General features: G+C 42.5%; 1 protein-coding gene across 4 annotated transcripts in view; it reads right to left on the minus strand.

The window, feature by feature from the left end:
* The window catches only part of DYNC1I1 (dynein cytoplasmic 1 intermediate chain 1), a 290036-nt gene that overhangs the window by 221223 nt on the left and 52961 nt on the right, over positions 1–15852 (minus strand). For 2 of the 4 annotated variants that reach the window (XM_084784776.1, XM_084784775.1), the window contains exon 5: positions 11594–11653. The exons of the other annotated variants lie outside the window; for them this stretch is intronic. In XM_084784776.1, the coding sequence (XP_084640902.1) occupies positions 11594–11653 (60 nt within the window). The remainder of the gene's footprint in view (positions 1–11593; positions 11654–15852) is intronic. 4 annotated transcript variants of the gene reach the window in all.

Here is a 15852-nt window from a genome sequence, read left to right on the forward strand (position 1 = left end):
GGTACACTGAATATTTCAGAAGCGAGAGAAAAAAGATTATAAAAGCCAAAGGACAGGAAATCTGTCGTGAGGATTTATCTTCTAGAAATTATAGAGAGGCTACACCCTGGACAATATGGCTATCTAAACAAGGCCGGAACAATGACAACACTAAGAGATGGGCAAATGGAGAAGTGGGGAAATTTCCCAGGGCCTCACTTACAAAGAACAACAGACAACTAAGGAGTGCTGAGAGTGGGAGAAATGATATGCCCCAGGGGTGAAATTCCTAGTTGGTTATCCAGTACCAAGTAAGGTGTGTGTGTGTGTGTGTGTGTGTGTGTGTGTGTGTGTGTGTGTGTGTAAAGCAATAACAATTAAAGAAGAAGAGGCTATAATTTCAAAAGAAAGAAAGGGAAAGAACACCAGAAAGATTTGAGGGAGGAAAGGGAAAGTGATGTAATCTTTAAGTAAAAGAAAAAAATACCCACACAGAGAGAAGAATAATACATCTGTCAACATTCACATCCATGTTCCTGTATGGGTATACGGCTTCAGTTCCCGTAGGAAGGTAACTAAGGAATGGGGCATGTGGAGACTCTGCTCAGCTTTGAGTAACTGCCAAACTGTTTTAGTAATTGTCCTTTTATAATGCATCTTTATTAGCAAGGTATGGCAATTCTATACACTGCTCAACTCTTATCTACTTTTTAAAACCATACACCTAGTGTGTGTAAAGTGTTACCTCACAGTAGCTGATGATGTCCACCATCTCTTACAGGTGCTTATATATCATTTTAATATCTTTGAAAAAAATTGAGTTCCTTTTTTTCTATTGAATTAAAAAAAATATGTACATAGGGCACTAGACCCTCATCATATATATGACTTGTTAATATATTCTCTTGTTCTGTGAGTTGTTTTTCACTTTCTTGATGGTGTCCTTTGAAATGCAAACATTTCTATGTAAATTAAATTAAATGTATATTTTAATTTTTTTTCTTATCGTTTGGCTGTGTGTCTGAAGTATCATGGCTCACTCCAAGGCTCTGATGATTTATACCCATCTTCTTCTAAGTTTTATAGTTTGAAATTTCACATCTAGGCCTTTGATCTGTTTGCATTACTTTCTGTGTATGGTATGAGTTAGGGGTCCAGAGTCATTCTTTCCTTGTAGATATTAAGTTGTTCTTGTTTCAGCTCTTGTTAGCATTCTTTCACTATCAAAACTGATGAGGAGAGCAGAGAAAGGCAGAAGCACTGATATCGTATGGTAAGTTACAATGGATAGACGGCCTGACAGCCATAGGACCCTTTCCTAAATTTCAGCATTAGGAGTCAGCAACATTATTTCTGAAAAGTCAGAATTAAAGTCAACTTGAGTCACCTCAGAACGTTCCTAATTTTATAAACAGCGAATCCCCAAATCACAAAAACTTGACACCTCAAAAATAGTGTCAAATGTGGGTGGATTTCAGAGCATTCACCAACCAGTGGTCTACCAATCAGATTGCTCACTGGAAAAAATGTCTGGATGGGGGTGGGGGATCAGAGGCTAGTGTACGGCTTTCACAGTCATGGAAATGACTCAAGAAAGTCATTGCAGTAAAGGGCATTTCTGGACACGAGGAAGCCTGGAAGACAAAGAGATAAAACCAGGAACAAATGTTCTCAGGGAAAAGGAATCATTTGGCCAGGTATCAAAGTAGGCCAAGGCCAGATAAGTAAAACAATGTCTGCATCAGGCACATGTTCTACTGTAACTTATTGTTTTTTCTTGCTTAGTGTCATCGGTGTCAATCCCAAGGCTGACATTTGAAGATGCTGCCAGAGATTTTCTTACTTATCTTCCTAAAGGCTTTTCAAGTGTTTTTAATAGATAACCCCTTAGAGTAAGGTTGATAACAGTAACACGTTCTTCCTGTTCAACAGCTTATGTGGGTGGAGTATTTAGTCCCCTGGAGGAGTGGTAAGGATACTGCTTTTATCAGCATCACTTATTGCCACCATAAACTGTGTTTGAGCAAGGCGTTATGCCAAAGCTTTACAGCACAAAGAGACTGAGGAGCCAGGATGTATGCATCAGACAGCAAAAAAGAACTTGAGACTGCAAATGCTAACATGAATGAGTCACCTAGCTGGGAGAAGACAGCGTGGTGGGCAGATTGCTATGTGTTTGGATAATTGGGGTTGGCTTCATTGAGAATGGAAGACCTGGTTTAAATCCCAAAGGAAGCTCTAGCAAGCAGGAAGGGTCCACATTTTAGGCAGCTTGTTGTACATATGCAAAGATCTGAGAACTGAATTTACATTTGCCACCGGAAAGCCTAGTTTTGTAGAGTAGAAGTTTTGATTTGGGAGATCCGTGGCCCTGGGATGAATCTAGAGAGGCATACTGAGGATTATTAGAAACCAAAGAACTTGGACTTGATTATATAGACACTGAACAGTTATTGGGAGTTACTAAGCAACTTTCACAGCTGCAAAGCAACGTTTAAATCATATTTCCATAACAAACACAGGACAAATAAAATCAGGAGCCAGATGTTAGGTGTGGAAAGTGACTTTATCTTAGAAGCTGAGTGTGGAGGAAGAGGAATAAAGGAAAGATCCACAAGCAAAGAGGGAGGAAAGGGGAGGTTCAAGAACTGAACAGGAAATGCAGGAGAACACCAAGGCAAGGGTAGCAGCCAGAAAAGCAATGGCTGTGCTCCCAGTTAGTGTCTCACAAAGGTCAGAGACTTGGTCTAGAGCCATGAGAATGGAACTCGGTAGAACAATGGAGAGCTACTTTAATAGCTAGCTTCAGATAGAGGGTGCAGGAAAGAAATGGGCTAGTGACATTTTAAGGCTTCGTGTTCTGCAGGAAGAGAAATGAATGGTATAACTGGAAGACACGGGAATCCACGGGGAGGAGTTTTATAAGGGTAGAAATGGAGCTGAGAGAAAATGAAGGTGAAAATGTGGCCCTTGGCAGTCACCTCAGAAGATGCTGCAGCCACAGAAAAGGAGCTGTTGTAACACAAAGGGTTTAAAAGAATGACAATGACAGTAGTGCCAGGGACAGGTTCTGTCTTGTGGGGCGGGCCTTAAGTCCAACCAGAAAGCGCTTGGTTGCTCCCATAATATTCATGCCACACTCTTGCAGGGGTGGACATAGCTTGCCAGGCCAGCCATTACCGCGGCTCACAGGGTTCACAGCAGGGTGAGATGGTGGTGACTTCTCTACTCCAGCAGCATAAACTGGACTTAGTGGGTTAAAAACAACACCATTAAAGGGGACACAAAGTCTAATGAGTAGAGAGATAGGGTAAATTGAGCTGGTGGGGCGGGGGGCGGTGGATGGGATCAAATACATTGTATGAAATTCTCAAAAAATTAATTAATTAATTAATTACTTTCAAATGACAAAGAATTGATTTGTTTCCTAAATACTCTGCTCTGGAACCAGTGGGGGGGGGGGACAATCTGTAACATCTTATGAGCAAATTTTCAGAGCTGGCGATGGGATGCTCCTCTGGGAGAGAGGGACAGTGAGGACGGGGCGCAATACCAAGAGAGTAACTGGCTTTGTGTTTGTCTTGCTACACACAGCATCCTCGGTGCTCAGACTAGTGGGTGTTTTACCCCCAGAGAACCAGCACGGGAGTTGGCCACAGGACGAATTTTCATCCTTCATATTTGCATTCAAAATCATTTTAGGACACATTTCCTGCGTTTCCACAGTATCTGCTTCAAGCTGTGCAGAGATATTAGTTTGGCTGCTGACCCATTTTTTTTTTTTCCTGAAAAGAAACAAATGACAATGCTGGCTTAATCAATGGCTGCAGCCCAAAAGGTTTGCTTTGGATTCTGCAAGACAAGCAAATTTTGCAAGACTTCTGAGGTGGACAAGAATTAAAGCCATCACAGGCAGCCTGGTGGAGGCTATGCCCTCAAGCATGAGAAGTGGGAATTGTAAAACAGGAGGGACAGGTGGGACAGAATTATGTGCTTTTATCCAACGTTGCTCCAGATATAATATATAGTGTTTTTTAGGCTTGACCTTTTATTTTCTTGGTGACTTTGAGTAAGTTCCACAGAGTTTGTAACATGAAGCTATGTGATTGGAGCCAAGAAAGGAAGCCACCGAACTTCTCAGTAAGTGTGCACTTTCTTCTCCAAATGGATTTCATTTTCCTGAACCTGAAGGCAACAGGAGCACTGCCATTTCCAAGATGCAGTTGCTACTGCAGAACAGGAAGTTAGAATAGCTTGCTCAAATTCTTGAGGCATAAAATAAAGGCTGACAAACATCAGCCGCTTGAGAAATGTTTAGGGACAAATAGTGATCATTGTAAGAGGTGAGGAAAGTACTTCCTCCCTCTCTTGCAGCAAAGTTTTGATCAGTGGCATTAAAACCAAATTATGAAGCCCTTTAATGAGTCAATATTCATCTATGTATTTGGATTCTGGAGTGCATTTTATTAGTATGTTTTGATTTGCATGCATGTGTGTTTTAAGATGCTTTCTGCATTTCATTTTTATGGAAAGTGTAATTGTAATTGAACGTTATTGAAGTCACAGATATTGTTGGCTTGCCTGGGAGCTCAACTTATATGATGTTTAAGAAAAATAATGGTGTGGTAGTTTGAATAGGAATGGCCAGGAGAGACTCATGTGTTTGAATATGTGGTCCATATGAGTAGCACTATTAGGAGGTGTGGCCTTGTTGGAGTAGGTGTGGCCTTGTTGAGGGAAGTGTGTCACTGGCGGGTGTGCTTTGAGGTCTCAGAAGCTTAAACCAGTTCATTTTTCTGGACGTAGAACTCTCAGCTCCTTCTCCAGCCTCATGTCTATCTGCACACTGCCGTGCTTCCCGCCATGACGATAATGGACTAAACCCCAGAGACTGACAGCCAGCCCCAATTAACTGTTTTCCATTATAAGAGTTGTTGTGGTCATGGTGTCTCTTCACGGCAATAGAAAACCTAACTAAGACATATAATTACGTGGGAAATGTCGAGAATTATTTGAAACCAGAGATGTCTGTGCACGATGCAGAAGACTCGTTGACAGGGCTGGGATGCAGTCTGTGGCAGAGCACTTGCCTAACACATGTGCAGCCTGCCATGTGTGATGGTTCGAGTTTGATACCAAGCACCACAAAGAACAAGTTGGCAATACATGGTAAGTAGGTCTAATAAAAGCCTTTCCTTTGCTTTTTGTTATTAAATCAAAGACTGAAAGAAATTCTTAGCTCCACCTCAAGGAGGAGCAACCGAATTCTTGCTGAGATCCATCCTGCAACTCTGTCTTTTCTGCTCAGTGGTCCAGCAGCCTTATCAACAGTCTGATGCTCTAGTGAGCACAGAGAACACAAGCCTGAGGCTTCAGAGAAGGGAATGCAGATGCTGTGCAAGCCCTAGGCTACTGAATTTAAAAATTTGGAGTCCCGTTTTGCTTACAACTTAGGATATTTTCCTCCCTACCCAGCCTCACTCCTTCATCATAGAAAGAAATTTGTCTCCTTGAAGACTGCTTATCTACTGGGAACACTGGCTCTTAAGTTCTTTTTTAAAGGCAACTTATGCAGTATAATCTCTATCCAAACTGCCCAGTCAACTCCAGCTTTACCTATTCACTTATTTGCTTCTTTGCCTATATATATAATTTTTTTTTCAGTAGGGAACTTCACTTGTTCCTTATGTCTTTTCATTTTATTTCTCTTAGCATTTTTAATTTGCTTACTCTATTACAGTAGTAGTGTAAAAAATAAAAGTGTTTTCAGTATATCAGTAAGTATTGGCCTAGCTAAAACAAACCAATAGGCCAAACTTTTTTTCTCATTTCATTTATCATTTTCTTGGAGCGTTTTCTTTCTTTCCATATCATCTTCTGTATTTCTTTCAGTTTCTAGTTGATTTGTGGAACATGCAGTTAACATACAAATCCAGAATCAGGGGCAAAACACTTTTGCTTTGGTTCAAGATGGAGTCACGAGAACCAGATAATATCCCATTCTAGCTGAAATGATAACAAATCACTTCTTGCATAAAATAAAATCGTATAAGATGATAAAAAAAAAATAACAGTGATGCACTTAAGAGGGAAAACAAGATGAGCCTCACAACTGGCCCAGGCTGCCGTCCTCAGAGCGTTTCCAGCCGATGTGATACAGAAGCAAACCCAGGCGGCACAGTGTCTGTGCAAGGCAGGGGCAGACTCCCCAGGAATGAGGAGGCACTTAGAGGGCACAGGCATCTGCAGTCTGTATCAGAGAAATATCAAGACCAAGGGAGGAATCCAAGGATTCTCCAGGCATAAGAGAATCTCCTCTGCTCTCTCAGACTGCTAAGAATCGATGCAAGTCCAGCTTCCTACGGGGAAATTATAGAGAACACGGTACAAATCCTGACTCTGAGGCAGGGACTCCAAAGCCATGGCTGATGGCTACAAGAGCTAGCCTGGAAAGGCTTGTTATGAGCATCTGAGTGCTGTGACTTGTGCTGTAACCTAGGAAATCTGAGGCCAACCAAGGTGGGAAGACCAGAAACTGGAGGTCAAAATCCACCCAGACAAGGGAGCCAATAAATGAACGGAGAAGCTGGGGTTCATTATGGCACTCTGAAGGAGAGATTGCAGTGAACGTCTTCCCTGTTCCCTCTTAGATAGAGCTTAGGGTCCAGGGCCACCACTTGATGTTCAGTTTTGGGGAGATGGACTGAGTCTATCGAAGGGAAGAGAAGCTGCGTGAAGAAGAAATGATCCTGAAGCAAAAATGCTCCCAAAGAAACAGAAAGCTTAAGATGTATTTATTGAACAAAAGTTTCATAATCTCAACTGAACAGAGCTAAATAAATTGAAATAAATGAAGAAAGGACGGTGTATATGCATGTATGTCTCTCTCTGTGTGTGTGCATGTGTGCTGGAGTGTACATCTCTGCACTATCTTTTTTCAGAAGCTCATGGAAGACAGAAGAGGGCATCAGATCCTCTGGAACTGGAGCTACAAATGGTTGTGAGCCACCCTGTGGGTGTGGGAAACTGAACTGTGGGCGTGGATCCTCCACAAGACCAGCAAATGCTAGTAACCATGCTCCCCAGTCCCCCCAATATCTATATTTAAACCTTAAGGATTTAAGGAATCCAAATATAGCCAATTCTCACAAAAGTAATACTCAGAATTCTGATGGCAATAAAACAAAAGCAAGCAAGCGAGCAAACAAACAAATAAACAAAGACCCTAAAACAAAAGACATACCTGACCTGAAGGAAAACCTCAGGCAATGGCAAAATAGGAGGCTCAGGATGTTCTGTCTCCCTACAGGGCACCTGTCAAACACACTAGAAAACTCCCTCTGAGTAAATACCAGAAGTAAGAGGACTAAAAAGAAGCTCACTTCAAGATCAGTGTGAGAAGCTGAGATACAGTCTCACCATAAGCCCATGCTCACCATCAGAAAGCAAACATCATCTCTGTTTCCCTCTGAGCGCTAAAGGATTTGGGCCACACTTAAAGGCTGCTACCAAACGACCTGTCTCTGGGAGCTAGTTCAACACGCACAGCCAGCCACCTGGGACCACAGAGGGAAAAAAAGCAGCTTTAAGTCAAGCACTCAAATCTCTCCTTATACCTTTGCCCTGCCACAGCACAGAGCAACAGGCAATGAGGATTAATCTCTGCTCTTCCCCAGGGGATGTGTAGGTAGGACATCAAATATCTGACATTTTTAGCTGCTGCTCAAGAATCTGGCTTCTAACTTGCTTGCAACCAAAGGCTAACAGGGCAAGCCAGTACTCGCCCTCTAGAAATACAGACACAACCCAGGCTCTCCGCTATATGCTTCATTCTAGTGATAAAAATAAGGCTCCATCTTCTCCTGCAGAAGGTACCAAATGTGTAATAAGCATTGTTTTTCTGGCCATTTGGAATTCTAGCTCTAACATGTCTAACTGGGGGGCTGGAAGGCTGGGTATTTATTTACTAGTACTGAGGTCGACAGAGAACAGAAACGGGGCTTCTAAGCAGTTCTGGGGGCCCTTACCCTGACTCTAGCCCTCTTGCTCTATCAGTAGAGCCTACTTCTTAGTTCCTTCATAAAAAGAACCATACTGTACACCCACTATCATGCCTTTTTCAGCTCCTTCTGGAGGGTTTGACTTCGAATTCACTGGTTTCTCGGGTCCAATAGACAAGGAATCCTGGTCCCTAGAGTATAAATGAGTGTGTGGAAATTTCCTATGTGGATCAACTCCACAGTTCAAGTCAGGGAAAAAAGAAGGATGCTCTGTAAGTTCCTTCTAGAGGGACCAAATCCACATAGAGAATCCCCACTTTGCTAGAGACTGGTCTCTAACTTGCCTATATCTAAAAGCTGTTGTGGACTGAGGCTTGCTCAACTCTTACGGATGACAAAGGACAGCACAATTCTTTAAAAGCACCTGCCATTTAAACAAGCATAAAGGCATTTACTGCAGACTCTTTCCTTGGTTTAGAGAGAGCTAGTGGGTAACAAATGCCAGCACCTAGATGTTTCCTACAGACTGAAGAGGTCACACCACACAACAAGCAACCCAACTTTTCCAGCTTCTGTGGGAGGGACTGGATCCTACCTCGCTGTGTCAGGGAACACATGGGACTTAGTGAGTTTTAGCCTCCAGGGAACCACAAGGGAAAAAAAGATGCCAGTTTGCATGAGCACAGAGGCTTAGGGGACATCCAGGATCCCTAACTGAGTTGATAGTAAGGACATCTCATAGGGCAGGTCTGTGAAGACCCAGAGAAGTAATGCTTTGTCTACTGTGCTGAAACCAGGCCACTAAGGGGAATGAAGAGAGAAAAGACGTTTCAGAGGAAAGAGCAACCTGAGTCTGCGGAAAGCAACACCACTGGCATGGAGAAATGTGCCTCACCCAGTGGAGGATTCAAAATGTCAGTGATGAAGACGCTTATAAATGTGGGAGACCTATGCTCTCAAGATAAGCAGTACAAATCTCATGTGGTAAGAATCTCAATGCAGAGGGAAAATGTAAAAATGGCCCAACTTTATACCATAGAACTGAAAGACACATTCTGAACTGAAAAGCAGTTGGCCTCATCAAGTAGAAACTGCTAGTGAACATGAGGACAATTCACTGGGAAGATACCCATAGAGGAGAGGGGGATGAGAAGAGGAGGGGAGGGGGGAGGAGGAGGAGGAGGAGGAGGAGGAGGAGGAGGAGGAGGAGGAGGAGGAGGAGGATACACTAAGGAGAAATACAGGTCTATACAAAGAAATGAAGAACATTAGAAAAAATATTAACTGTGTGGATCAACATTACTTTCGTCATTTAAGTCTCTTTAAAAAAAATCAGAGGCTGAATGAAAGGGCACATTTTAATGTACTTTATAACATATATAAAAACGAAACTTTTAGTAACAATAGCACAAAGGTGCAGAGCAGAGAGACAGGCATAGAAGTAGCCTCCATTTCCACTTTAGTAAGTCAGCATAAGCAAAGGCAAATTAAATATCGTATAAGTACAGGAAATGAAACAATCAAATCCAAGCAGAGGTAGATGACACTTTTGGGGGTGACAACTGTTTGCTTTCCTGATGGCAGTGACAACGTGATGAGTATGTATGCATGCCAAACATCAATTTCAATAGCTCCTGTATAGCATTTTCTGTCAGTTGTATTTCAGTACAGCTCTTAAGTGAAGACACGGAGAAAATTACAGACTAGGGTCAATCTCATGCCAACTTCAAGATGAGGAAATAAAACTGTCTCAACAAAAATCTTGTTGCCTATGGAGCATTTCATAAACTTTCGGTACCCCAAATATAAGACCTGCCAGAAAGGGAAACTGTCATGCTGCAATATTTGAAATTGTAGCTTTGGCTAAAACAATATCTCTCAAATGTTCTCTGATAATTCCTTCCAAACTCGCTAAAACAAGCCCCTCTCAGTGCACAGCCACACATCTCTTTGTCTCTCTCTGACTCACTGACTACTTGGAAGTGAGATGGGACAGCTGAGGAGAGAGCACCTTCTCCTTAGGATGCTTTAATCTGCATGCTGCACTTCCACCTAAAAAAGAGATAGAGGCAAGAAAATCCCTAACTACTCCATATCAGCACGTGCAACTTAGCAATTCCACAACACACCTACAGTATGCCAACTTGAAGGTGTACAAAAACCATTACCATCTCCCTTCTACTTATTTATTTATCTTTAAAAACACTATGCCATACTGAAACAATGTGAGCTGTAACTCAGTGTATACTTATTGTTTCTCTGCTTTAGATAGTCACATTTCTTGATTATTTAAAAAAATATAATTTAAAATAGATAATGGATGGTCTAACAAAATAGCCCAAAACTAAGGAGTCTTCAACTAAAAAAAAAAATAACCCCAAACTTAGTAATTAATTTTTCAAAATAAATTTCCAGTTATCTTCCGAACTTATTTATAACTGATGTACTAGTAAGCTAAGATGTTATGGTTCTTGGTTTAGCATCCCTGTGAGTCAGCTACAAACTTCTGCAAACAAAAATGTCTGCATACATATGTCATTTAATCTGAACTACACAGTGGGTGCTGAAATGGATGGAAACCCAGAGCTATAGGCCTAGGAAGCTGAAAAATTCAGGATAAATAATAAGTAAACAGATGCCCATATGCAGATATCTTGGTTTACTTTTACAAAAAAAAATGTTGCTATAAAATGTTGAGGTATCTATTTTGGAAGTATCTAATCTTATGTTGGAAAATGCCATCATGTCACCTCGAAGGGAGGGGACATCATGGCAGCCATGACAGTCTTTCTCAGTTTCTGTGTAGATACTCTTGCTATGGCTGATTTCAAGTTGCTTTACCTGTACTTGAAGCCAAAGAAAGCATAGAATCAGTTCTTCTGAGCTTGAGAGTGAGCTGTGAGAGCTCCCACAGAAAGTATCTCATGTGTGGCTACAGCTAACTCCAATCTTCTAAGGAAACCAGGAACTAAAGCCCGTGGGACTTATTCTTTATGGATGACTTTTCAACGCAGAAGCTACCCTTCACTCTCTAAAAGACATCCATTCGAAAACATTTTTCCTCAGGAGACATTCCCCGACACTGAGTATCTGAAATATTGGGCAAATTGACTCTTTTTTTGTTTTTTAAAATTGACTTCTTCTTTTAAAAAAATGTAGTTATTCATAACTTAATCGAAATTAAGAGTTTATTGTAAATTCTCTAACCAATGAAAAAGAAGTAACACAAACAAGACACAACATTTTCATACTGAACCCAGACAAGGTTAGTGGTTAGCGAGAGGGGAGGGCTCTCCAATGCCAGGTCTTATGTGTCCCACTTTTAAGTGAAGGTATAGGCTTTGGTTTGTCATTTTCTTTGGGGTCAGTGTCACCTTGCACTAGTAGGAATTAACCAGGGGAGGGAGGGCAAAAGTCATCTTTTTGTGGTGTTGTCCACAAAGAGTGACTTTCTCCCAAGCTGTGGAAGAAAAACTAACAGAAGAAAAGAAACTTATCAAACTGGAAGTCTCAACAAAAGGGGAAGGAAGCAAGAGCAGTTAACAGCTCCAGCATTTCCAACACAACTGTAGCAGAGAAATCACAGATGGAATAACAAAAGAGCGGACATATACCCAAGTTCTGAGTCTGACTGCAGCTGGAGCACTGAGGGGTCTGTGTCCCACTGCAGGGTCCTAATCGTGCAGCACAAAGGAAAAAGAACACAGAGAATTAACAAAGGGGGAGGGCAACAGAACAAACCAAAGCATGTCATTCTTCAAGGCAACGACGGCATATATGGTACACACACAGAACATCCCTCCACCCCCACCCCCAGGGATTACGACAAAAAAAGGAAGCTTTCTTTCCTTTCCTTTCCTTTGAATAGCTGCTTGATGTCAGAAGCTTCGCCTGTTACCATGGAAGAAAGCCTAGAGCCAATTACTCCAGCACACGCATGCTCTCACTCTCATGCACACAAACACACACACACACACACACACGTAGCTGAGGCACATTTCTCTGACACGTTGGAACCAACTACATCTTGGAGCTCTAAGCTCTTCCATGGAGCGGAGAGAATTAAATTCAGCTGGACAAGGACAGTAGCATCTGGGGAAGTCAGACTAAATGGAGCATGACCTCAGGGTCCAGGGAACAGTTGGCTTCCTCAGTCAGTTATGACAAATATAGTCCCATTACATTTGAGACCAGTGAGTCACTTTATCCGTACAGATTGTACAAAAACGGTCTCCAGTGTTAACAGCTGCCTCTGAGGTGCCAGAGATTAATTACATTTTTATATGTTTTATAACACATATCACAGAATGCCAGTAACTGTGAAGCATCCACTTTCCTTTCTGTTAATAAGATGGGATAACTGTTCTGTCATAAACAGAGTGTACACAGAGACCATCCTCAGGTGGGCCTTCTACAGTTTTCAACAAAGCATCTGTCCTAGTGAAGCAGGCATGAGATTTTCTGAGAGACCATTGATGGACACTTTGTCTTTGCCATTGGGCATGTGTGCTTTCAATCTTGCCTTACTTACCAGCTGGCTGACAGTGGGAACGCTGTTCAAGCTCTTAGCCACCCGACCCATAGCCCTTTGCTTACTGAAAATTAAGACTACTCATAGAGTATCAAGTCTCTTCTTGGTAGCCTGCTATCCTTCCTCTGAGTGCCACCAGGTCTCCCCATCCAGGGGACGTGGTCAAATATGGGGCACCAGAGTTCATGTGAAAGTCAGACCCTACTCTCCACTCAGCTGTGGAGAATGTCCTGTCCATTGGCTAGATCTGGGTAGGGATTTGAAGTTTACTGCCTGTATTGTCCTTGGCTGGTGCCATAGTTTGAGCAGGACCCCTGGGCCCAGATCTGCCTATCATAATGTTCTTCTTGTAGGTTTCTAGAACCCTCTGGATCCTTCTACTTTACCATTCCCCCATGCTTCTCTGAGCACATACAGGGGGAGGAGGTCTCCTTCAGTCACAGTCATAGGGGAGGGGAGTAAGGGGAAAATGGGAGGGAGGGAGGAATGGGAGAATACAAGGGACGGGATAACCATTGAGATGTAATATGAATAAATTAATAAAATATATAAAAAAGAAAATTAAGACTACAAACAATAGCCTTGGCATCTCCTGAGAGACTGAAAATAACAGCACTCTGGCCTCACCTCACTTACTGGCTCCACACTATAGCTTCACAAGGCTCCCAAGGCACTGTGAACATGTTAAGGTTTTCTTTGTCATAAAGACTCCCTGGCTTCTAAGGCTGTGCTTGCAGTGTCTTTTGAACTCACTTGTAACCTCTCCTCTCCTCCACCACTTTAGGAGAAATGGTATCTGCCTCTTTGACCCAGCTATCTGCATGGCTTGGGAGCTCGCTTCTTTCCAACCTCGGCTTCTACATTCCTTCCTCAGAGATTCTTCCACTTCTCCACCTGATCATAATTGGTACTTCCTCACTATGCTCGATTCTTTCTCTCTTCCTGCTTTCCCTTCTTCACAGTGCTCAGACTTTCCTCAGATCTCCTCTTATACTTTATATACTCCTTTATTCATTATGGCCACTGTTTGATTCTGGACTTAAGAGTAAGCAAGGCAGAAGCAACCACATCTCCAGATTACAGGATTGCCCCTAGAACTGTGCCTCCCGGAGGTACTAATATAGTGGACTGTTTGTTGAATGAGTAAACGACTGAGTCTTTCTCAGATTATCTCTATGGATTAGATACAAGTCTACTTAGAAAGTGCAAACAATTTGATCATCAGTAACTATGCTTATTACTATGATCAATTTTTCTGTGTGTGTGTGTGTGTGTGTGTGTGTGCGTGTGTCTGACCTACTTGTCTGAGAGTTTCATCAGCTCCATGTGCAAGGACAGAAGGACAGGCTTGGAGAGACTTCCTGTTTACTCTGGCTGCACTCTTGACTTCTTTCCTGAATTTTCTGAAAGATGATCACTGAGGTCCAGTGGGAACACTAGCTGGCCACTGTTTCTTAGACCAGCAATTCTAAGGATTTAAGGGTCATGTAGATGCCTGAAATTTTTGTTAGCATGCCATGTCTAGCCTAACAGAGCTGCAGTGGCTTGGGATTTTACAGTTTGGACAAGGGTCAGGAGATCCGAATGCTGCTGGCCTGTGGATCACACTGTCTATCAGGTGCTTGACCTTGAGGTCTTACTGAAATATAAAATGCAGGCTCCAACTCTGAGGTTCAGCTTCAGTAGCTCTGGGGTGGAGTGTGAGAGTTTGAGTATCAAGTCCCCAGGCAGTGAGCACGAGGCTGACTGTGGGACAATCTTCCATAGAATTTTCCACTGTCAGCAGATAGAAAGCATCGCTTCTGCTCAGCTGTCCCACCAGAAGCTAATGCACAGTTTGCTTTAGCCTGGCCACATCCAGGCCAAAGAATCAAAGTGTCTGGGGGGCAGGATCCAGGCAGCAAAACAATTGAAATCCCTCCTAATGCTTCTCACCCATAGCCAGAGGTATGGACCATTGCTCTGGACCCGTTCTCTGCTCAAGAGAAGTGATTCTGCCTGTTCCAGATGCCAGTTTCACTTTGGTCCAAGCAGTAGGTGGAACAGAGCCATTATAAACATGTATAGAGATCTAACTTAGGGGCCCTGATTCTGCTCTAGACACAAGTGCAGCTTCCAGCTCTTACTGACCGAGAAGCATTTCCATGTCAGGGGTAGACTCAGGTGATGGTCAATGTGCCTTCAGGTTTGGTTTGGTTGGGATGATCTTTCTACTCCTCTCTGCACAAGAAGAATGCAGTCGTGAGAGCTCTCGCCATTCTGTTGCCCAGTGAACCAATCACCTGGACCCGTTGCCTCTCTAGGAAGGCTGCTAGCCTTTGGATTTCTATCAGAGTCGTCTACTTAAGTAAAGATTCAGTCTGAAGTTTGCATTCTAAAATACTTATTAAACTATGTGCATATGTGTGTGTGTGAGCGCGCACGCACACGTGAATACAGACATCCTCGACAGCTAGAAGGTGATGTTGGATCTTCTGGAGCTGAAGTTACAGATGGTTGTGAGCTGTGCAGCATGAGTGCTGGGAACCGAGCACAGGTCCTCTACGGAAGCTGCGCATGCTTGTAACTGCTTAATTGTCTTTCGAGCCCCTGGTGTTTTAACCAGAGCAACAGGGGTGATATATGCAAGTAAATGTGTGCCTGTCCCTGTCCCACCTCATCAAACACTGTATTCAGCAAAAGAATCCCCAGTTATTACCAGCAGAAAGCTCTAGGGTCAGGAATAAAGCCAAGGACATTGCCACACATGCTACTTTTATTTTTTCTTTTCATATTTTCCATTATGATCTGTGAAGAGATCAGATTACCCAGAGTGGACTTTTTTTTTTTAATTGAAAAGGAACCCAAAGTCAGTTCCTTAACTAGGTAAACATTGGTTTGTGTTTTCCAGGAGAGCCAAGGAGCCTGTATTAAATGTTCACCGAATTCTCTTTGTGCAAGCTTACAGAGAAGCTACAAAGCAGAAGGCAGCATCTTAGGGAGGCCGCATCTGGACCTTCAGGTGAGGGTGTTGGGTTCTGGGCATGGCTTTTGCTCTACCAGGCAACTCTCCTGTACCTGACACAAGGAGTAGCTCTAAAGCCCTTCAGTATATGAGCATTATTAGACTTCATTTTAACTTGTTGTCCTGCTTTTAGGATATTTTTGTTCAGCCAACTTATATAAATATTACTCTGTAACCTTACCAAGTTACTTTATTACTGAAAGTAAAATGGTAGTTCAGTATATAGTTTCCTGGGGGACTTGAAATATTTCAGGGAATTTATTTATGGAAATGAAAGTGGTGCTACAATTGTAAGTTAAATCTGTAAAATATCATCACACATATACATCATTCCATGT

Source organism: Acomys minous (genome assembly GCF_964271855.1).
Source record: "Acomys minous genome assembly, chromosome: 6".
Classification (NCBI taxonomy): Eukaryota; Metazoa; Chordata; class Mammalia; order Rodentia; family Muridae; genus Acomys; species Acomys minous.